This window comes from Neopsephotus bourkii, unplaced genomic scaffold (assembly GCF_033783945.1).
Source record: "Neopsephotus bourkii isolate Nb327-2 ecotype Australia unplaced genomic scaffold, CSIRO-AGI_Nbou_v1 NB_1825, whole genome shotgun sequence".
In the NCBI taxonomy this organism is placed as follows: Eukaryota; Metazoa; Chordata; class Aves; order Psittaciformes; family Psittacidae; genus Neopsephotus; species Neopsephotus bourkii.
In genome coordinates this window covers 11,877,741-11,901,523 of record NW_026902298.1, presented here as the reverse complement: position 1 = coordinate 11,901,523, position 23,783 = coordinate 11,877,741, and the positions used below count along the sequence as shown (strand labels likewise).

The 23,783-nt window shown below is 41.7% G+C and overlaps 1 protein-coding gene across 1 annotated transcript; it reads left to right on the top strand.

The window, feature by feature from the left end:
- The first annotated feature begins 320 nt into the window (after nt 1-320).
- EXD1 (exonuclease 3'-5' domain containing 1) lies at nt 321-21,974 on the top strand. Its single transcript, XM_061343449.1, is given in 12 exon segments — nt 321-447; nt 928-996; nt 4,534-4,585; nt 5,862-5,989; nt 7,543-7,610; nt 8,535-8,621; nt 9,696-9,800; nt 9,920-10,000; nt 13,175-13,318; nt 17,746-17,937; nt 21,428-21,600; nt 21,602-21,974. Coding segments are annotated over 12 exon segments (1,341 nt in total). The 3' UTR covers nt 21,717-21,974.
- The last annotated feature ends 1,809 nt before the right edge of the window (nt 21,975-23,783 follow it).

Sequence of the window (23,783 nt, the reverse complement as noted above, 5' to 3'; positions counted from 1 at the left end):
CACCACGGGCCCAGCCACTGCCACCCAGCTGTACTGAGGCGGAAGGGGAGCCCGCACCGACTCTTATCGCCCCGCCCGCCGAGTCCAGCCGGGCCCGGCTCGGCCCGGCCCTCGCTGCCCGCCTCACCCCGCCCCTCAGCCGGCCGACGACGGGCACCCGCACGCACGCGCACAGCACGCGCTGCCGACGCACGCTTCCCCTCTGTGATTGGCTGTGAGCTACGACGGTCCCGCCCGGGGGGCGTGGTCTTGGTGTGGTACCTCAGTGCTGGTGGTGGCGTGCTTGGGGGTGCTTCGGCTGAGGCGGCCTGGGTTGTGCCATGGCCCTCACCAATGAGGCTTTGGTTGCGCTGCTGGGCAGAACCGTTAAGGTCACCTTAAAATGTGGCGTTTTCCAAGGGGTGCTGCAACATGTGAACCCCGACCGGAGCCTCCTCTTGCGGACAGGTCGGGGCCGTCCGCGGCGGTGGGCAGGGCCGTGCTCCGTCCGCCCTCAGGGTGCCTTGCGCCTCCTCAGTGAGGAGAGGAGAGGAGGGGGGTGAAGGGAAGGCGGGCGGGCCCCGCGCTTTGAGCCTGGCCGCGGAGGGGAGGCGCTGCTGTGGCACGGGAAGCCTCAACGTTGGGGTAGACGAAACTTAAAAGTAGGAATTGGTAGCAGCTGCTTGTGCACTCAGGTGTGAGGCTGTGCGGGTGTAGCAGCCCCAAGCTGTATCCTGCTCGGTGCACAGTGTTTATACAGAAACTTTGTGTAGAGTGTGAGAGCTGACGCAGAAAACAGCTCATTTATTGATTTGCTTGGTTTTTTTTCCCTAGTTAACAGTACTACCCGATCCTGTGTTCTTGCTTTGCTCTGCAAATGGTAAGCTGCTACCCCAACCAGTGAAGTGGAACTTGATGTATGTCTATTTTTTTTTTTTTTCATTTCAGTTAAGAACTTGGAAACTGGCAGAAGCAGTCCAGGAATAAAGATGTTTTTTGGCCCTGAAATAGTAAATGGTGAGGCTTCTCTAACTGCATTTTGGGGCACAGGGATTGTGCATGCTCTTAGTTCAGCATTTTAAATCCACTGTTTGGTCACTGAGTTCTTCAGGTGCACAACTTTCTTCTAAAATCAGCAGGAATTTGAGTGTTATGTAAAGTACACTACTTTTGTCCCCCAGTTGTTGTAGTAGTTCCCCACTCTGTGAAAGTAACAAGTGGTGTCCCTCAGGCATCAGTGTTGTTCAACATCTTTGTCAGTGACATGGACAGTGGGATTGAGTGCACCCTCAGCAAGTTTGCTGATGACACCAAGCTGTGTGGTTCGGTTGATCCGCTGGAGGGAAGGAATGCCATCTAGAGAGACCTTGACATGCTTGTGAGGTGGGCTGATGCCAACCTCATGAAGTTTAACCATGCCAAGTGCAAGGTCCTACACCTGGGTCAGAGCAATCCCAGGCACAGCTCCAGGCTGGGCAGAGAAGAGATTCAGGGCAGCCCTGCAGAGAAGGACTTTGGCGTGTTGGTTGAGGAGAAAATGAACATGAGTCGGCTTCAGTGTGCGCTCGCAGCCCAGAAAGCTAACTGTATCCTGGACTGCATTAAAGGAGAGTGACCAGCAGGTCCAAGGAGGTGATTCTGCCCCTTTACTCTGCTCTCGTGAGACCTCACCTGGAGTATTGTGTGCAGTTCTGGTGTCCTTGACATAAAAAGGACATGGAACTGTTGGAAATAGTCCAGAGGAGTGCCATGAGGATAATCGGGGGTATGAAGATAGGCTGTTCAGCCTGGAGAAGAGAAGGCTGTGTGGAGACCTCATAGCAGCCTTCCAGTATCTGAAGGGGCTATATGGATGCTGGGGAGGGACTCTTTGTTAGGGCCTGTAGTGATAGGACAAGGGGTAAGGGGTTAAAATTTAAACAGGGGAAGTTTAGATTGGATATCATGGCTTGACTTCGCGAACGAAGATTTGGGAAGGGCATTTACCCACGCTTACTACAGGCGCGCTGATGACTAAGAAGGCCAATGTGGGATAGGCAAATCCGGCTACAAAAAGCACAGCAGAAGGTCTCCTTGGGTGGAACAGGTGGGACACGATTCTTCCTGTGTTGTCTTTTCTCCTCGAGACTAGTTCTTCGTGAACTCTCAAAGGAGTCAGCGGCATTATGTATGGTGTGCCTCCAAGTCTCCCGATTGGAGGCCAAGGTGGACCACTGATGGTAGTCAATATGGCCAAGGCTAAGGCATTGTTTCAGGGAGTCCTTGTATCTCTTCTTTGGGGCACCTCTCTTGCGGCTACCGGTGGCAAGTTCACCGTAAAACACGATCTTGGGGAGGCGGTGATCCTTCATTCTAGAGACGTGCCCTGCCCAGCGCAGCTGCAGTTTCAGCAATGTGGCCTCGATGCTGGTGACCCCTGCCTGTTCGAGGACAGTGACATTAGACACATAGTCAGTCCAATGGATGTTTAGAATTGTACGGAGGCAGCGCTGATGAAAGCGTTCCAGGAGTCGCAGGTGATGACGGTAGATGACCCATGATTCAGACCCATATAAAAGAGTAGACAATACAATGGCTCTGTAGACACTGATCTTTGTACTTTTCTTCAGGTGTTTATTGCACCAGACTCTTTTATGGAGTTTTCCAAAGGCTGTATATGCCTTTGCTATTCTGTTGTCTATCTCTTTGTCGATCGTGGCATCCGAGGAAATGATGCTTCCCAGATAGCTGAACTGCTGAACTGTCTTAAGCTCTGACTCGCCGATGGTAATATGGGGATGGCGATAATCTTCTAGGGGTGCAGGTTGGTAGAGAACTACTGTCTTCTTCAAGCTGACTTCCAGCCCAAAAACCTCAGCCGCCTCCGCAAAGCAAGATGTTAAACGCTGCAGAGCTGCTTCTGTGTGGGCGACAAGGGCGGCATCATCAGCAAAGAGCAGTTCACGGACAAGATGGTTTAGGGTCTTAGTGTGGGCCTTCAGTCGCCTTAGATTGAATAGGCTACCATCGGTACGATATCGAATATAAATGCCGTCTTGTTCGTCGAGGTCTGCTGTAGCCCTTTGGAGCATCATGCTGAAGAAGATTGTGAATAAGGTTGGTGCGAGAACGCAACCTTGTTTCACACCATTGGTTATTGGGAAAGGCTCAGAGAGTGCATCACCATACCTGACTTGGCCTTGCTGATCCTCATGTAACAGAATAATCATTTTCAGGAACTTGGGGGGACAACCTAATCGTTCTAAGATCAGCCACAAGCCTTTCCTGCTCACAGTGTCAAAGGCTTTGGTGAGGTCAACGAAAGTTACGTATAACCCCTTATTCTGTTCTCTACACTTTTCTTGCAATTGTCTGAGAACAAATACCATGTCTGTGGTACTTCTATTAGCCCTGAAACCACACTGACTTTCAGGTAGAAGTTCTTCTGCGATGGCAGGTACTAGTCTGTTCAATAGTATTCTTGCAAGAATTTTACCAGCAATGGAGAGCAGAGTTATACCACGGTAGTTTGAGCAGTAAAGATTGGATATAAGGAATAAGTTTTTTACTGTGAAGGTGGTGAGGCACTGGAATGGCTTGCCCAAGAAAGTGAATGCTCCATCCCTGGCCGTGTTCAAGGCCAGGTTGGACAGAGCCTTGAGTGACATGGTTTAGTGTGAGGTGTCCCTGCTCATGGCAGGGGGGTTGGAACTAGATGATCTTAAGTTCCTTTCCAACCCTAAAAATTCTATGATTCTAACGTCTAGTGATGGTACTGCATTAAAGCTTATTAGTTAAATAATTAATAAAATCCAGTAAGACCACTAATAAAAGTAACTCCTCTGAAGGTAATCAGTTGAGATAATCACATCCTGTGTTTATATCCTGAAGGCAAGTTACGTTCATTGTGTATGTTCTTATAGGTGCAAGACTTTCATTAATGTGCCGCTGGCAAGTGAAGTTGCTTAGAGTTCTTTTTACTTACACAGGCAAAAGCATCCGTATTAAATGGTCTATTTATCTGAACCTCTTTTTGTGGTTCACTAGTGATAAGAATATGGATTTATTTCAGAAAAATGTTTTAGTGTATGAAAGTCCTGTGCGTTTCTGTTGACATCTGCCTTTATCTGGGGATAAGGAGGAAAGTTCTTAGGGGAAAATAGCTAGAAGGCAGTTACTGGACTTACCAAGTGATTAACTGACTCCATTCTGCCTTTTTCCTTGTACCTTCAAAGTAATTTCCTTGTAGTCTTTGACGTAATTACTTGTTTGATACTGGCTTTGTTTTAGTGAGATGCTAAAGCATTAGTCTTGGTTTTACCTGGTAGTATTCTGAACCGCACCTTGCCTAGGCTATCCATGGAAGTTATTTTATATAGATTTGTACATCAGAGTGATTTTTAAATTATTTAAACTATACTTTGAGTTCAGGTGTTGTTTTTTTTTTTTGCATGTACGGCTATGTCCTGTGGTGGTAAGTATCAGTTACGGTTCTCTTTTTTTTTTTTGGGGGGGCGGGGGGGGATAACAAGTGCTTGTCAGCACTGCAGCATAAATTGTTTTCTTCTATTGCAGTGGAACTGCTGGATGAGCCAGATTCAGGGAAAGGAATAACAGTCCTCTCTGAGTATGTTGAAGAGTTTCCTTCCTTTCATGGTAGCAGAAGGGGTGGGATGCACTTGCTAAGGGAGCCACCACTTATACTTAGCATGATACTGATGTTCAGACTCACCTGTGCTAAGTTTGTATTTCTCTGCTTTACAGAGGTGGTTAGCAGAAGACCTCCAGTGTAGAAGAATTTGCTTAGTTTGTTTCCTTGTCACCTTGTGGTTTCAGGGAGGATTTCCCATAATCAATTCTTCTGTGGTGGAACAGTTACAGGACAATTACACAGGGAAGGTTACACTTACACAGATGCTCTCAAATCAGATATAAATGTGACTTTGGGAAGCTAGTAAAAATATGGTTCAAACTCCTCCTAACCCATGCTCCTAGATGGCTTTGGTTTGAGTCTTCTCACAAGAGCACATTTGAATAGTTTATTCTTTCTATTAAAAGAAGTAGGAATGAAGTGTTGTCTACTGAATAGTCCTTAAAATATAGTTAAAAGGCACATAGAATTCTGATTAGCAGCAATCTTCTGGTTTGCTGCTGTCTTCTTTTTCCCTGTTAAGTAAGCCTACATTCACACATCCTTGAATATGGTCACCTCAGAATCAGATTGATAATCCTTTAAATACACTTTTAGGTACAAGATTCTTCAGCTATACCTGAAGGCTCATTAGAAAGGCTTTTTTAATTTTTTTATTCTACTGAGATAGATATGTACATAATTTGAGCTCTGTAATCATAATGGGATGGGTTTATATCAATATAATGAAAATTATATAATCTAATAACTTCCATTTGATTACAATAAAATTTCAAATATAAGTGCTTTATGTATTAGTGAACTTGTAAAATAACCCTTCAATTACAGTAACTAAATAATAGATCAGATACTACTGATTCAGTGTGAAAGACTCATAAATATTTAGATTGTGTGGTTCTTGTAATCAGTTCAGGTATGTTGTTCTTTGAACTGTCTTCCCTTGAAACCATTGCTGACCTTGACAGTAAACATCTATTCAGATTCTGCTTTAACCTTTTACTTTTAGAATAAATATGAAATTTTATATTAAATAAAGGCCCTTTTGTGCAAGATAAGTTTATTGTTGGATAGCTTCAAGATCTTTAAGAACCATGCATGTTGGACAAGGACATTGCATCATATGCAGTGGTTCATTGTCTGGTCACAAGCAGATGGCAGTGGAAGAAATATTTTTCTTTATTAAAATGTCCTTACTGATGGAATGTGTAATGTTTTGACATCTGTTCTATGTATGGTTGCCTTGTTCATACAGGTGCACTTCAGCTGTTGAAGGGAACAAACAAGCAGACAAAGGACCAGCAGGTTGTGGATCATGTAGTTCTCCTGTTTCCATAGAGAGCCAGCTCAGAGCCTCAAACAACTTAAAATGCTCCCTCTCAGGTAATGTGGATATTAGTCAAGCAATGCAGTTAGTCTGTGTCTAGACAACATCTTTTGCAGAGGCTGTCATCTCTTGGTTTGCCTGTACCAGAACAGGATGTGTTCTGAAAGAACAGTGGTCACAGAAAGATAGGTACAGAGCTTGTTATTGGCAGACATGCTCTTTGCCTGCAGGAATGTTCACAATATCAGAAGGAAACTCATCTGCTTCCTAGAATGTTTATCCTGTAGCTGTCATCAACTGTAAAAATGGCTGAGCAGCACAACTTTTGGGGAAATCAAAGTGTTTTACCCAGTAAGCATTCCTCTTGTGATTGTTTTAATCTTATACTTGTTTCTGAAATGTATGTGGCGTATTTGATAACTCAATGCTCACTAAGACTGCTGCTTTTTGGTTTTGTGCTGGCTGTCATGTGATTGCATTGATTTTGTTGTGTGCTTCATGCTGTATACAAATATACATGTACAGATGCAAAACGTGATCAGCTCCTTCTGTTCTCACAGAGCTGTGATAGGAGTGCAAGATCCACATAGGTTGAAGGAAAGTTAGTTGCATTTACCTGAGTAGTGGGGGAGAAAATAAGCAAAGGTCAGTGTGATCTGGGGGAGCTTTTAAACATTTGTTCTTATCATCATTAAATTGACTGTTATTTTTTAGTTTATTATTAATGTTTGCAACTTACCTAAGGAGAAGGAAGAATCTTTTAAGAGAATCCTTCTTTGCCTGTTCATTAGATATTGTAAAGCAGGTGTTTAAAATATTAAAATCTGGATTAAATTCGCTTTAACTCCTTGCCCACTTACCTACCCATGTTCTATGTGGCACTGTCTGTTGGTTTTGTCTTTATTTCAGTCTTTTTCCTTCCCTGCACAAGCCTGGGAATCAGGTCCTTCTCAAAAGAACCCAAAAAATACCCCCAAAAAACCCCAGATACAATTTTTTAAATTGAAACTTTTTTGTTTCCTTTATGCAACGTAAAAACAAGAAGCAATGCTGTGACTCGCTTTTAAACAGACAGTCTTTTTGTCGAAAAACAGAATTTTGGGTCATGCTCTAGACTGTATGTATCTGAATTGGATGGTTCAGTAACCTCTTTGGGTGTGTTCGGGACGTAGAGGGGGAAAATAACCAAACAGCTAAACTAGGAGAGTGATCTGAAGGGGGCATATAGGGATGCTGGGGATGGACTCTTCATTAGGGACTGTAGTGATAGGACAAGGGGTAATGGGTTAAAACTTAAACAGGGGAAGTTTAGATTGGATATAAGGAGGAAATTCTTTCCTGTTAGGGTGGTGAGGCACTGGAATGGGTTGCCCAGGGAGGTTGTGAATGCTCCATCCCTGGCAGTGTTCAAGTCCAGGTTGGATGAGGCCTTGGGTGATATGGTTTAGAGCGAGGTGTCCCTGCCCATGGCAGGGGGGTTGGAACTTGATAATCTTAAGGTCCTTTCCAACCCTAGCTATTCTATGATTATACACCTGAAGTACATACCCTGTGCAAAGTTCACTTGAGTAGAGGAAGCATCTGATGATTTCTTTTTTCTTCCTTTTAGAGAATAAAGAAGAAGCGAATGTAGAGTACACAGTTATTGATTCTTTCCATGAGAAATTTGGCCCAGCAGTAAGTATTGATAAAAGCTGTTATGCAGCATATATGACTTCTAATCCTGTTCAGTTCCATTAGGTGACAGGATTGTAAGCACTGCTTCCAGGACCTCTTATGCAGGGAATCACTTTTGCAGACTGTAGTGAAATCTGAGCAATAGGTAGTAACTGGCTTCTTTAAGTCAAGTAGAAATGGCACCTCTGGTGGCATCAGAATACATTTAAAGTGTGTGTAGATGCAGGAAAAGATGGCAGTGCATGTGTTTGCACTGGGTGAACGTGAATCTGCATCAGTGCATGTTGATTGCCATTTTTCAGACTGTATCACCAGTAATTGAGGTGAAGAGTCAGTATTACTATGTAATTATTTTGTTTAGGAAGGGAACAACGCGAGGATTTGTTGGCATTTGGTGAGGGAATTGGTTGCATTGTTTTTGTAGTGTTTGGAACTTCGGACATGCCTGGACTTTTCTCTTAAATCATGTATGCCACAAGTGGGTGTGGTAGAAAGGCTTTGTTTCCAAAGTCATTGCCAATGACAGATATTTTTATTCCATTTAATAACATTTTTTTAGATCCTGAAGTGTACCAGCAATACTACAGGTCCTCCATGCCATTTTGTAACATCAGTTGGGAGTTGGGCTCTTAGTATGGGGCTCTTAGTATGGTAAATCTATTGCACATACAGAGGAAAAAGCTCTTTGCCACAGAAAGAGATTTCTCTTCTTACAGAGGAAATGAACTGTCACTTGAAAAAGAAGCTGATTTTTTACTTTCTGTTTATGCTTTCTACTTGTGTGTTACACGTGCACTATAGGTTGCTTTATCTTAATTGTCTGAAAACCTTTTATGTCTGTGAAAGTACTAGGTTTACAATTTGCCCCTATGTCTATCATTCTCTCGCACTACTTACTTTACCCCTGCTTTTTTTTTTCATTAGGTGCTGCACCTAAAACAGCAGTGTGTGATCAGTATAGCAGGAGAAGGTGTTAATTTGTGTCGTTATGGAAAACTGTCATGGCTTGAGGTAAGAGGCAGTTGTTTCCCCAATATGTGCCACTGAACAGAGGCATAACTGAGAAAGATTTGGGGATTAGCCTGTGTTTAAGACTTACTCGTGAATGTTTTTAGATATGATTTTCTTCAAGACAGATCAGGCATTTAGTAAAATACCTGTTATGGAAATAATTAGGCCATTATAAGGCAATAAACAAATTACTAAACTTATATGTACTATATACATTTGTATATAGCAGGGTAGCATATTTGGTTTGCCATCTTTATAAATGTGTACACAGGTAGAGGTATTACACTAGTACAGCTATTGAAAAACTCCAAGGCCTAATCACAACACCAGTATAATTGAAGGAGTAAAGTCCATCTAAAGATGCATGTATCTTAATTAGTTGCAATATTATCAGTATCTGAAAAGGAAGGGACTGAAAGGAGAGTAACTTAATATGTTAGCTTAAAATTGTCTAGTTTATATTTAAATAGGTTTTAAAGTGAGTGTTTATTCAAACAAAAAACTTGTCCAGGAGTTCATCCTTCAAACTTAACTTGTTTATGCAGAAGTGTCCACAAAATTATTGCTTTGGTATGGCTAAATCACTTTCAAATGACAGCCTTTGTTAAACTATTATGAATCTGAACATAGGCAAAACCTAAATTTGAGATCCTGTTTCAAATGCTAGGATGGAAAATGATGTCCTTTATTTCCTTGGTACTGGTCTTTGACAATGAAAGGAATGTCATGGGCACAAGAACTTTGTTGGAAGTTGTTTCTTTAAGAATGTCACCATAATAGGTGTAGGAATTTGTTTTAAGTACTGTGCACAGTGTTTGCTCTTGATATGTCTCAAAATGCTGTATTTAACTTGTACAATAGACTACAGGGCCATTCTTTCTATTGTGAGTCTCTGAGCATCTCTGGAAAAAGCAAGACTTCTCTATGAATTATCATTAAGGAAACTAAACCTGATCTCCCTAACAACCTCTATGTAAGGGTTTATGGCTTGTGGGTAACAGTACACTCTTCTACTTTCACATCCTTTGTTGTTCTGTCCCTCACTCATTTTCTCTGCAACTGAATTTGTTGTAGATAGCATCAAAGAGCCGCATTTATCTATTTGATATCTTCCTTCTGGGACCACAGGCTTTCAAAAATGGATTACAAATGTTGCTGGAAGATAAAAACATCTTAAAGGTAAGGGGTGAGTGAGGATGTCTGTGGTGATAGAGGTCACATACATCCATAATGATCTAGCTGCACCAAAAAAGCTGCAGTTGGACACAGGTTTGCCTGACAACTCATTCTTGCTTCAGGTCATGCATGATTGCCGCTGGATCTCAGACTGCCTTTTCCACCAATATGGTGTTCTCCTCTTCAACGTCTTTGATACACAGGTACCCTCAGAATATTCTGGTTGGGAGCAAAAATTGCAACAGGAGAAGCTTCAGCCTTGTTTAGGGCATTCTCTCAGGGAAGATTTAACATTACTAGAATGTGACAGTTGTGGAGCCATGTAACCGTAGTGGTTTTGTTCTAGTTAAAAAGAACCAGCAGGCAAGGATGATGGTGTTAGTCTTTTGTAGGCCCATTTTAAAAGATACTTAATATATAATATTAGCAGCAAGTTTGATGGGGGAGGGGCGTTAAGCTGTATTAGCTGGTCTTGCTTAGATTTGGCACAACCTGACGCTACTGTGACTTAAACAAACCAGGTCAGCTTTTGCTTTATTTTCTTTGTTACTCTTTCTACACCTTTCAGATGTAGAAGCAGATTCAGGCTACAGGTATCCAGCACTTGGAAGCACCTGCTAATAAAAGCAGTGGTTAAAGTGAGAGAACAGGCCAGGAAAAGTTTGGTTTTGCTGGTGCAGGCCCTGGAAGTTGTGGTAGTTAATGTGTGACTAACAGGAGAATGAAAAAGAGAAAAAACCCAGCATCGTGGCTATGATCTTTCCTGTTGGATATGGATATGTTGCACACATTTATGTATGACTTGTCCTTGCATATATACTGACTTTTCATGTCATAGATATGACTGCATATAGCAGCACTTCAAGGCCCTAATCTGGGCTATGTAGTAAGCTTTATAGAGCAGAGATTTCTTGCAGTCCCTTGCTGATCTTAGGCTTTTTGCCACCAAAAATTACGTTATTCCATTACAGATGGAGTATCAGTCAATATCACTGTTAAGTCTTGACTGCATGAAAAGTGTAGGGGTGAAAATTCCCACCAATGCTCTCAACTGGACTGGCTAGAATGTAACTGGAACAGTGGAAATAACTAACTAGAGCTATCCAACCTCATGTTCAAAGTACACAGAATTGCACTCATTGTTCTGCTGTCTTGTGTAAGCTGACGTGTGTGATTTCCCTGCACTGACAGATCTAGACTTAGATTCAATTACTCTGATTCACTAGCGTGAATCCTACTTCTGATGTTAGCAAGTTAGTGAAGTAGTCTGGTTTTGTCTCCCCTGCAGTGTATGTGATACTGTGGAATTAAGCTGTCTTATCTTCTACTGCTGGACCAAGTAACTAGAAGATACCTCTGAGCAAACTCTCACAGATGGTTTTTGTGAAGTGCTTCTTAGAGACAGCTTCCTAGTGTTGTTAAAATTGGAACAGGCTGTGTGCACAAGTGAGACTGCCTAAAAAACACAGCAGTGGAATGAAAGAAGAAATGGTGCAGGGATCCCACCTGCATCATTTGAAAAGTGTTACTTATCCCTGTTTGTGGCCAGTTGCTGCAACTGTTTATTCCTTCCAATAAGTAACCTAATATAATTGATATGTAGACAATGACAGTGAAACATTTCTGATGTTCACTGTCTGCCCCTTTGATGTTCTTACAGTAGTTAAGCATCACCTGTTGAACTAACTTTGAATTATAATGTTTGTGGAAGTCTGGTACTGCCATTTCACATTTGACTGCCTGGGAGGGAGAAGGGGCATGAAACTTGTTGGGTTATAGGGGCCTAAAAAGCTGCATAGTGACCAAGCAACTGGCTGTTGTCAGTGCTTGCATCCCTAATATGGCCTTCTGGGACACTTCTACACTGCATCATGAGGCTAGAGCATTCTCGCACTCTGAAATCACTGCCCGTTTTAAAATGTTGTTGGTTGCATATCTGTGTACTACCAAGGGAAATACTACAATTCTTCCTAGAGGTGTGTGCTGAAAGAGTAAAGAAAATTTGGCAGCTGTAGGCTTCCTATGAGACGGAGGTCCATGCAAGGTTGAATCACAAAACATACAAGTGAAGAAGTCACTGATGCTGTCTGGTTTCACATAGGCTACTTTTTAGCGTGCTGTAATTTTTCTGCGCTTGAATCCAAACCATGAGCATGCAGTGACTTTGGACAAAACTTCACAGTGAAAGCTAAAACTTTGTTTTCATTGTGGGCAAGTTTATTCTATAACCTTGTTCATTCAGATAAGTATTTTTATAAATGTTGATCACAAAGATGCTTTCACTTTTGTTTAAGTCTTTTCTCTCCTTGTCTGAAAAGTGTTGATATTTTTTTATTTTTTTTTACTGGAAGTGCTCTTTCTAGCCATCTAGAAGAGGGGAATACCTTTCCATAGATTTGAACATCATCTTTAGTTTGACTTGGAGTAAAAGTAACTTCTTGCTTTGAGAAGGTCTTTCTTGAGGTTTCTCTTCATCTGCGTTTGGCCACTGAGAGTGAAAAGCCAGAGAAAGTATTAGTGGTCAGAAGTACAATATAAAGGACTGTTTAGTAATGAGTGATGGAGACTTCCTCTTGACATGGTGGGTTGTGTTTATAACCCAGTGAAGTCCGGGTTTTCTTGAGCCTTCTCCGTTTTCTTCTCTTCAGTTAACTCATCAGTTTGAATTGTTGCAGATCCTTTCCCCAGGTGTGTTTCCTGCCCCTTTTCACCTGGTGGTTTTAGACTTCTTTGGACTGCAGCAATGTAGTCAGACCAGCAGAAATATAGACAGCCCTAGATTCTCTGTCCTATCACAGAGCATAGGAGGGCCAACATTTCTTTCCTTAGTCCAAGATTGATTGTTCTACTTGTGACACTTTTATATTTTGCATTTCTTCATAATACCTTCATACAATCTTTTACTCCTTGGAAATTCAGTGAATGGATTGGCTTAGCACTTTCTTCTAGTAAGCTTGGCAAATACCTGGCTTCTCTCCCAGAGAAAGCAGCAGTTAGCTATTTAGCTGATATCTCAGAGGCAGCTTTAGTCATTAATAAATCATACCAGCTTGTTTGCCTTTGGTATTGAACAGAAAGGGATTCCCTCTCCCCCTCAAGATCTTATAGGTAAGTTAGGAATGGGTCTTGGAATTTATCTTTACTATAGGAGGCCAGAAAAGGGCAGTTACAATTCTGTGGTCACTGTTGCAGGGGCTGAGCGGGTGCTGCCAAAGGAGTCAGTTTACTAGATCTGCACCTGTATGCAGTCAAAAAGAGGATTAATTTATTTTTTTTTTTGCAGTACTTGTAATATGCATTTCCACTGTAAAACCTCCACGTTCTTTGCTTCAGGTTAACAGACACTGGTCATGGCATATTGATCCCTCTCATCACAGGTTGCTGATGTTCTGCAGTTCTCAATGGAAACAGGTGGCTTCCTTCCACACCATGTCTGCACGTTACAGGAGTGTTTGATACAGCACTTGAAGATACCTTCCAAATGGGATGCCATCATGAACTGCAGGCAGCAGATGGCTTCAGTGAGTGATTCAGTGAGGCATCTTCTGAAGACTCAACTGTTGGGTGTTTTTTAAGCACATGGTACTATGCAGTGGTCTGATTGCTCTGGTTAAGGACATTGTTTAACACTTGGCTTGGGAGACATGCAAGCTTTAGGTGGCATCAGTGCTAATGCTGGTACTTCCTAATAGCTCATTTGAAATTGAGGTATTGAAGAACCACAAATAGAGGTTCTTGTTATACAATAGAGGATATATATAACTTGGGTAAAAAATATCTTAATATATCTGATGAATTTTGAAACAACAGAACAAGTTGGTTAAAAAGAATCCTGAGTCAAGTAAGGAAAGGGAAAGCTTTTATTGCCAGCACTATTAGAATGAAAAAAACTGAGACTGGTGAATTTTTTCTTGCCTGTGCAGTTCAGCAGCATTTGCCAAATCGTTATTCTCTATTGTCTTTGGTTTTGTTAATTTTTATTAACAAAAGGATGGGGACAAGCAATGGAAAACTTAATGGGCCGTGAGCTCCTAAGATTTAGGGAACATAAGCTTGATAAATGGAACAGACTATTTCAGTTGCAAGGGATGTACAACAATCATCTGATGCTTGCAATCCAACTCCCTGACCAATTCAGGGCTGACCAAGTTAAGGCATATTATTAAGTGCATTGTCCAAATGCCTTTTGAACTCTAATAGACTTGAGGCATTGACCACCTCTTTTAAGAAGCTTGTTGCAGTGTTTGACCACCCTCTCAGTAAAGAAATGCTTCCTAATGTCCAGTCTAAACCTCCCCTGGTGTAGCTTTGAACAATTTCCATGTGTCCTATCCCTGGATACCAGGGAGATCAGCACCTCCCTCTCCACTTCCCCTCTTCAGAAAGCTGTAGAGAGCACTGAGGTCACCTCTCAGCCTCCTTTTCTCCAAGCTAGAGAAGCCCATAGGCCTCTGCTTAATAGTGTGCTCCTTCCAGCCCTTTCACCAGCTTTGTTGCTTTCCTCTGGATGCATTCAGGAACCTTCACATCCTTCTTTTGTTGTGTTGTGGACTCCTCATCCCTGGCAGTGGTCAAGGCCGGGCTGCAGGGGGCTTGGAGCAACCTGGTGTAGTGGAAGGTGTCCCTGCCCATGGCAAGGGGTTGGAACTGAATGAGCTTTAAGGTCCCTTCCAACCCAAAACCATTCTGCGATTCTAAGATTCTTAAGTTGTGAGGCCCAGAACTGCACACAAAACTCCAGATGAGGCTGCACCAATGCTGAATACAGCAGATAATCACCCTCCACCCCCCCAGTTTTGCATATTTATATAGTTTAATTTAAATTAGTAACTCCCTGTAATCCTTCCACAATTTACCAATTGGACAACTAATTTGCATAAGGATTACACAAACCTTAATTGGTCAACTAATTTGCATAAGGAGTACATAACTAATGCCTACCTATGTATGGTCAGTGGAGGCTCTCCCAGCCTGGACAGGGCTCCTTTTAACCTGTAGATGTGATTTTTGTATTAAAACAAAATTGTAATGGGGCTAGTTCACCAGAAGGACACTTAAATCATGTTTCTCCTCACTCATGGAAAAACATATTTTGACAATTGTCCAGATGTTGTCAGGATGTAGCAGACTTCAAGGATCATCTTTTCTTGGTTAGAGGTTCATTAAGCTTGTTTTTCCTCAGTTTTATTTTCTCCAGTTCTGTTTTTCTTCGGTCTTGTTTTTCTTAGTCTGCCCACAAGGCCAAAGCCTCTCCAGCTATCAGTTCTCATAAATCACTGTTGTTTCTCAGGTCTCCTGACCCATTAAGAGGCCACTGTCATCTGTTCAGGCTCTTTCACAGTAATGCAAATTTCAGTTTCTTAACTAAACACCTATGGAATTTTAACCATGTGATTATGGAGTCTAAATAGATGCCATGGAGCTCCAGTGGCTCTAGTCATACACATTTTGGTGTGAAAATCTCTCACTTGACAATCCTTGTTTGTGACATGCCTTATCAGTACATGGTCTCTTCACTATCTGTAGGAGTGTAACAGCCTGGCTGAGATGTCTTCACTCTGCTCCACTCTCTATTCAGTTTACCTTGGCATATGCCAAGGTCACAGGGTTGTCTGGGGAGCTGTTGTAGGGTAGATTCTCTGCATGTTAACTGCAGTCCATCCTAGAAGTAGCAGCTGCATTTTACCCTAAAATTTCTTTCATATTGTAACAGAACTTGGAGAAATCCTGTAGGATAACACACCAGTGTTATCCATCCTAAATGCAGAATCTGACATTTTGACTTGTTAAAATTTTAGCCCATTAATCATAGTTCAATGCTCCAGTCTATCCGACCCCTCCCATTTTGGTATTGTCAGCAAACTTGCTAATGGTGCACTCAGCGCCTGCATCCAGATCATTGATAAATGCATTGAACCTCCCCAAGAAAAATGCGTTGAACAGTACAATTGCACACCACCTCTGACTGATGCCCAGCCTGTCCCTGAGCAACAGTTAGCCCTTTCCAGCCAATTCCCCCCAGTTTATATACTGGGCATGATGGAATACCCCTTAGGCTAGTTTGGGTCAGGTGTCCTTTCTGCTTCCTCCTGTCTTTTTGTGCCCCTCACTGGCACAGTATGAGAGACTGAAAAGTCCTTGATCAGGGTAAGTGCTACTGAGCAACAACTAAACCGTCGGTGTGTAATCAGCGTTGCTCTCGAACTAAAGCCAAAATACAGCACTGTACTGGCTACTAGGAAGAAAATTAACTATCCCACCTGAAACCAGGCCAACTTGTGCAGAAGGATGCTGTGAGGGACAGTATTAAAAAGCCTTACTAAAATTCAGAAAAACTACATCTGCTGCCTTGCCTTCATCCATTAGGGGGTATCATAGAAGGGTATCAAATTAGTTAAATAATATATAAATGTGCCATTTATGGCATCTCTTTTGCTGGGTTTTTAATTGCTTTTCTGGGATGGGGGGGGAGGAGACAGAGTTCCAAGGAAGCTATTAAATATGGGAACTAGATACTTAATGAGTATACTTCTGTTGCATAAGTATACTTATGTTGCAGAGAGGTTGCCTGCTCTAGTAAGTTCCATGGACTATTACCCACTTGTAATGATCCATGTGGGTGCTAGTGATATAGATAGTAGTAGCCTGGAGATCATAAAGAAGGACTACAGAGCCCTGGGAGAGGTGGTTAGGGGCTCTGGAGGTCAGATAGTCTTTTCATCAATTCTCCAGGATACAGGGGAGGACCTTAAAAAAGCTAGGAGGATTGGCCAGGTTATAAATGGTTAGAAGGGTGGTGCCATAGTCAGGGGTTTGGGTGTCTTGAACATGGGACCCAAGTTTGTATGCCAGGTCTACTGGGGGCTGGTGGAGGTGGTGATGAGCGGTTTTGGTAGGAGGCTTGCCAGACTGGCCAAGGATGCTTTAAACTATATGTTTTGGGGGAGGGGGGCATCATTCCATCTTAACACACCCAGTCAGTTGCCAACACCTATAATAAATGCTTGAAGCAATGTAGAGATACTCCAGCCACTCCAGCAAATCAGCTGGCTTCAGTTGGAGCTCTGCTCAGATGCCTCTATACAAATGCCCGTAGCATGGGGGAAACAAACAAGAGACCCCACTATATACGCAGGATTTCTTTCCTGAATAGAAACTATTTTCTTTCCTACCAGATCATTTTTTTCTCCTTTCACACTGGCCTTGTAACTTCCTGAGTAAATCTGTGTGGTTTTGCATTGCCTGGTCATAGACTTAAAACCTTTCTCAAAAGCCTGGATTAAATGTTAATCACTATTGCTCCAACAGCTACTCAGTGAAACCTCTAATTTGAACACAGCTTTAATTTTATGTAAGTTTTGGAACTATAATAGTGACTCTCAAAACCTGCATGAATTCTGTATGGCAAATCTCAGCCTTCCTTAGTTTACTAGACCAAATCGTGCTCTTGGTCTGAAGACTAAAAGTGGAAAATGACCATGTAATATGTATGTAGTAAGTACACCAGTGTAAATCACTCTTGCAGTGCTTAACTGGGTCTTATTTTCATGTTGTTCTGGTTTCAGTTGTGATGGCTGAAGACACTATCCCCAGCTGCTTTCCTGGCTTCCTTGATGGGAGGTTTTTTTCCCTTTAGATCTTTCAGCTCAGCTCTTAGGAATCCAGCCTTGTTTCAGAGATGGGTGAGAGAGATCTAGCATTAAATGCTGGAATAGGCGTGTATTGGGTTTTGTTTTTTTTAAGGAAGCAATACCACCTCCCAAACTCCCTGTTTTTTAACATAGGCTTTGTACATAGATGACCTTGGAAGCTGCAAGCATTCAGTAGCACTTAAAATAGGGATCAGCATTGGGAGATGTGTTGTAAACTGCAGAAGAATGTGATGACAAGCTTTGCTCTGTTTTTTTGCTACTTAAATAACTGTTTTCATTTGCATTGGGAAACACAGGAGAATCCTGACATATGGTTCCTGAGACCCTTTCCACCTTCGCTGCTTAAAGCACTTGCTCTGAAGGCTATGCACCTTTTGCTGCTTCACTCTTCCCTAATGGAGAACTTGTTGTCTGACCTAACAGCTGTAGTACATGATTACTTGAATGCTTATCGCTCTGGGTCTGGAGATCACCTTTGGAACGCAAAGGTAGGTAAGTGTTTGCTTGTTTCTCTGGTCAGTGACTTGATCTAAGTCTTTGATGGATGCACTCTGGAGGACCTAGCTATGGCAGCTTCCTTTTCTTCAACTGTGCACCCTACTTGATGCCACATAGCTCATTTCCTGTGTGCACCAGCAAATATGGTGATGTCTGTATCTACTTAGATGCATTTTATGTTCATTAGCAGAGGGTATTCTGTTAAGGCACGGGCACGGGCACATGTGCCCTTTGTTCACTCATCTCAGGCTAAGAACCTCTGAGCTCAACAGGGACCATGTATGTGTGAGGGCATGAAGAGGCATAGGCAGTTGTAAAATGCTGGTGCCTGGAGCTGCCAGAGTTGTTTTGATTTGGTAGTAACATTTAGTCCCCAAATCTTGTTCTGTTTTTAGCCTATTCTGTTATCTTTACTGTGGAGCTATTTCTCATATACTGGCTGTTTCTCAGTAATGTTATCTCTTGTTGACTAAAGATTTTTATTTCTGTAGAAGCATCTCTTGAGTTATTTTGTCTTCCTAATTTATTCTCAACTGTGTTATCTTAAAAAATAAAGAAAATCAATCACTTTTCATCTTTGGTTACATAGAACCAGTAGTGTGGCAGGTCCAGACACCTTGGGGTGGCTCCTGTGTAATTGCTTGTTAATTTTTAATATGGGGGAGGTGGTGGTGGTGATGATAAAGATGATTTCTTGCACTGATGGAAAGAAGCAGTGCAAGAAATGGTGTGGGGATTTTTTGTCTTCTCAATGAAGTAATCTTGGGATTAACTATGTAAGACACTGCTGGCATTAAATTTGGGTGAAAAGTGAACAGTCAAACATCCTCATTCATCACAGAGACTGAACTAACTTGATCAAATCTTGTTACTGCCTCATTTTTGCAGTTGTAAATGGCTCAAAATATGTATTAGGGAAAAAAGAATGCAGGTTTACCTTCATTGAAAGAAATTGTTTTCTTCTTTGCCCTGGTTTAAGAAAGCACTCAAGCATAGACTTGAATCCTTTGGGAATTACTTAAGGGCTCAGAGCAGTAAATCCCATTACTAAGGATTTAGGAGATTAGTTTAGATAACCACAAGAGGTCATAGTTGCTTCATAGAAGGCAGAGAAGAGGTCATATCTGAAAACCTTTTCTTTTTAGAGAGCTGCCAAAAAAAAAGAAGGTTGTTCATAGTTCCTGGAAAAAAATGAGCTTGACGTCTGCATTCCCCATGTGGAATGCATGCAGAAGTAGGTATGACACAGGAAAAAGAACAGTCTGTTAAAGTGAAAAGCATACAAATTCTGGTTTGCATTGGGCTGTTTGTAGAAGTTTTGTAAGTGGTACTCAGGTTGCTTAAGTCAGACCTTCTGTAAATCCATTTATTCCATAAGATTAGCCAAGGAATTAATCTTATCCTGAGCATTTCAAACAGCATTTTGAAGATCTGTTTGATACCATATCTGATAATCATACTTCCTGCAGTTGCTTTAGAAATCTTGTAGTGTGGATAGTAAAAGTAGCCATTTTCAGCATCATTTCCCTATTAATCATTGTTTCTGTATCTTGTGAGAAGATCACACTAATGAAAGTATCTTCTATCTCATTGAAAATCTGCTTGCCATGCATGTTCAAACTCTAAATCTGGTCTGTTACTTCAGTTTCTTCACTGAGTAAGCAATGAAAGTTAACTTTAAGGGAATCCTTTCCATGTCTGAGTTCAGCTAAATCTGTTTTAAGGAAGAAAAATAAGAGAGAAAGCAACACCCCTGTGCAGCAGAGTTGGCGGTTGATTTCCCAATGCACTGAAGGTAAACCTGCAGCAGATGAGGTGTGGTGCAGTATATAATACCAGCTAACACGTTCATGACATGTCATTCCATAAACTCTGTTCTCTGTGTCTAAATATAATTGGTGCCTGAACCAGGAATTTTCCTGGTTGGCAGGTGAGGTGGGACTACACACAACGTCACTCTAAATGGTTTAGGGCGTAGATTACCTCTCACTGTAGGATAGTTAGGAGGCTGGATGCACATTCTCCTGGTTAAACAGAACTTAAGGTCGGGTGTTTTCAAGTGCTTGCTCTGCTGGTTTTCTGTAATCCTGCCTGAATTATTTAGCCTTCCTCTGGATCTGTGCACACTTCTAGACACTGGTTTTGTGAGGCACGGCCTTCCCTTTACAAACACTCTGGTAAGTCTTTTCCAGTGCATTACATCTGTATATCCACTCATTCTGTTCTTAGTGTTTCTACCATTATGCTCATACAGATTTCTGACTTACCAGTATGCTGCTTCCTGTATCTTTCCTGGGACCTTCTCTAAACATTTACCATCTTCCTGGGTATCAAGGCAGATTTCAGACAAGATATGATAGTTACTAGTTCAGCTTTTTCATCTTCTGTTGTTCAGGTTTTTATTGTGCTGCTTTTGTATTCTGATCATAGCTTGACCTTGCAGCAATGGCTGACATTTTGTGCTTAATCTATTAGTTGTTATATTTTTGTTAAATATTGATAAAGTTATTCTGGCTCACCCTTTGGTTATCTTCTGTAGCTTCATCCTTAGTATTTTCTTCACTTGGATGGGGCTTTGCTTTCCTGAAGGATGCTTACTTCATAGTCTCTATTCCCCTAATCTGTTGTCCTGCCAATTTCCTTTCACTCTTTCTGTGTTGTTTTGTGGTTTTTTTTTGCTGTTAGGTCACATTTACCCTATGCTGCTTGTATGTTGTCCTGAAGTTGTCTCCATGCTGCCTGCTAGGATTGAATTTGCTTGGCTGTCTCTTACTAGTTTTTATCAAGCTTCCTTATTTGTGTAATTCCCCTTTCTACAACTGTTCACAATTGTGGATTTTGATGTTCCTACAAAGATGGTCAGCACTGCAGCCCTTATTGAGGAGCAGATCCTTGAGTGCATTATCTTGAACAATATCCCATGCCCTGCTCAGGACCAAATCAGGGAGTGTATCTTCTTTCACATACTTCCTAAGCAGCTGTTTTAATGATCTGTTAACTGTGTTGGCTTCTTCCACAAAAGGTGTCTTTTACCCTTAGGATAGAATACTGTAGTTTTAAATGAAAAGCTGGGAAAGCTTTCCTACAAGGAAACATGAACTGGTTATGCCTCTTTTGGGTGTTTACAACGACTTCATTGTGCAAAAGGTTTCTCAGAAGACATCTAAAACCCCTCACATGTGAATTATTACTTAAATCTTGAAGATCTTCATAATAAAGGAGTAAACAAGCAAGTCTAATATTTTTCCCTTTAGGTTGCCTTTAAAAGAAAGAGTTAGGGGAGGGGGACTTTTTTCCCCCTGAGGTATTGTTTGTGTAAGCAGGTAGTTGGTATATTCCAGGTCTAATAAGAGATGATTGTTCTGTTTCATTGGCTAATTACAGAGGGAGATCTTATCTGATACTAACAGAAGCAGAGCATGTGTAGGCATATGTACTGATTTTATTTCTTCTCTCTTTCTTTTCCTGTTTCCTTATCAGCCTACTTGCATGGAGCTGCCAAAGGAGCTGCGTCAGCTCTTAGATACCCAAACGCTGCGAAAAGAGAGAGCACTCAGAAACTACAAAATGAACAAGGATGGTCTTTTGATCAGACCAACACCCACAGAATTAAAAAAGAGAAACAACCCACAGGAGGATGGAAACTACAGAGACGGATCACTCTCCCACAAATAAAGGAGTGTCGCATCTTGCATCCTTCTACAGTCGGTATGTACTCTGTCAAGAAAAGCTTGAAAAATCAAAATCAAGAGGTAAATCTGTGGAATAACCTTAAACCGGCCTCAAGCTGGCTGAACAAGTAACTTGATAGGCTTAGACTGAGTATTTGAAGACATCCAAATGAAAAAAGGGGCTATTCCCCAAGCAGAAGTGTCAAACAAAAGCTCTTCTTTACAATGATAGGTAAACCCATTGTTGAATGGAAATAATAGCCTTTCTTTTGAAGGAAATTCCTTCTGTGTCTTGCTCTTCTTCTCTGGGTTTACTTCTGAGATCCACTTTTTCAAAAGGTATTTCTGATTTTAAAACAGTTTTCTGTTTTGGGTTGTTTTTTTGTGTTCTTGCTTTATCAGACCAATGTCTTAAGTTGTATTGGTTCTTTCACTGCGTCTTGTAGGTGTGTAAAAACTCTTATTCAATCCAGACATGTAAACAGGGGAGCCTGTAAGTGGCCTGTTCATTGAGATTAGAAAGAGTTGTCTTGGAAAGATTAAAAAACCTTCTGGCCATCACATGTGGGCTTGGTTTCCATACAGATAAGTCTCTTGTCATAGCTGCACAACATAGAGTGAAAAAGATCACACCCTAATCAACCACTGTGCTGGCAAAACCAGGGTTGTACTAATCAAAAGGACTTTTCTGCCAAGTCAGAGTTATTTTAGGCTGGGAAAAGAAGCTTCCCACTGAAGGTTACATGCGAGTGTTGTCTGTCAGCACTGCTCTATCAAACTCCTCTGGATAAGACTGTAACACTAATGTGGTATGGAGATGGACAAGTGTGTATAAAGGGTGAGGAAGAGGAAGCAGTTAAATTAGCTTTAACAAATAGCACCCTCTTCCCCCCAAAGTAAAATTAGATATTAAGGCAAAACCAGTTTATTTCCAGTATCTTTGTTTTGTTAAACCACAACACTGGTAATCACCAAAAGTAAAGCTCCTCCAATGGGTAGTTACTCTATCACATGAGAAAATTAATGTAGGCCATGCCTGAGTCTTGGAATTATTTCGGGGGGGGGAAGGGGGGGGGGAGAAAGGGGAAAGGGGCATATTCCTGTATTTGACTTGCAAGCACAAGATTGTTGAAACTTCTGTGGTTTTGAAATGATGAATTTATACACAGTTATGTATTTAAATACATTAAAAATATGGCATGTTTTGCCATTAGATGCTTCAGACAGGGTGGGGAACCCCTGCAGTATAAAGGTTTTGTTCTCAGGGTTGTGGCTATAAGTATTGGTGAACACTGTAAGAGCAACATAAAATAAGGAAGAGTGGAAGAGATGACAGTCACTGTCCCCACCAGACTGCAGCCCCAGAGCAATCTGCACATGTGGTACTAGTAATGACACCAGGTTGCAAGGCACATGATGTCTGTGTGTGAGTACATACAACGCCTATTTGACATGGTTTTCTTTGAGTGTAAACTGGTGTGACCAGATGCTTCTGATCTGTCTGTATGTATTTCTTTTGAATACTGTTAGGGGAAACGTGCCTTAGTTTTTTTTGGTGGGTTTTGTGCTTGATTTGGTTTATTTTTCCTCTCCACAGAGAGTACTTAGACCAGCAGTATTTAAATATGTCTCTTCTTTGAAAGGACTTGCTTACCTGTAGGAGTGGCAGAGAACTTGGTAAAGAACTTCCAAGGTTTGCTCTTTGTCAGTACATTTTTCTACATTTGTTTTTAAACCCTTAACAGTATTCTGTAATCAAAGTGTACAGTTCTTTTGTCTCAGTTCACTTTAGAATAAAAAGTTTGAAACGAGTTTGTCCTACAGCTTTTAATTTGGAGATTGAGCCTGTGTTTCACTTGGTCTGTGAAGAGATGCTGGTGGTGGATTAGGCCCTTCTCCAGCACTGGAGGTCCTCACATTCATCTGGAGCAAGGTTCTTCCAAGCAGTGAAGTGCTATCACGAAGCAGAGCCAGACTGCTCAAGAGCACTTATATTGTATTCCCACAACTGAAAGCATCTGAGGCCACCCACTCTTATTAGCAGAGAGAGGAAACTGTGATGTATCAGACAATGGAAGGAGGAAGGGAAGTAAGGATGTGAAGGTATCAGGTTTGGAATGTAGACGAATGGTCTAGAGTGCCTCTGTGCAGGAAACAAACAAGTT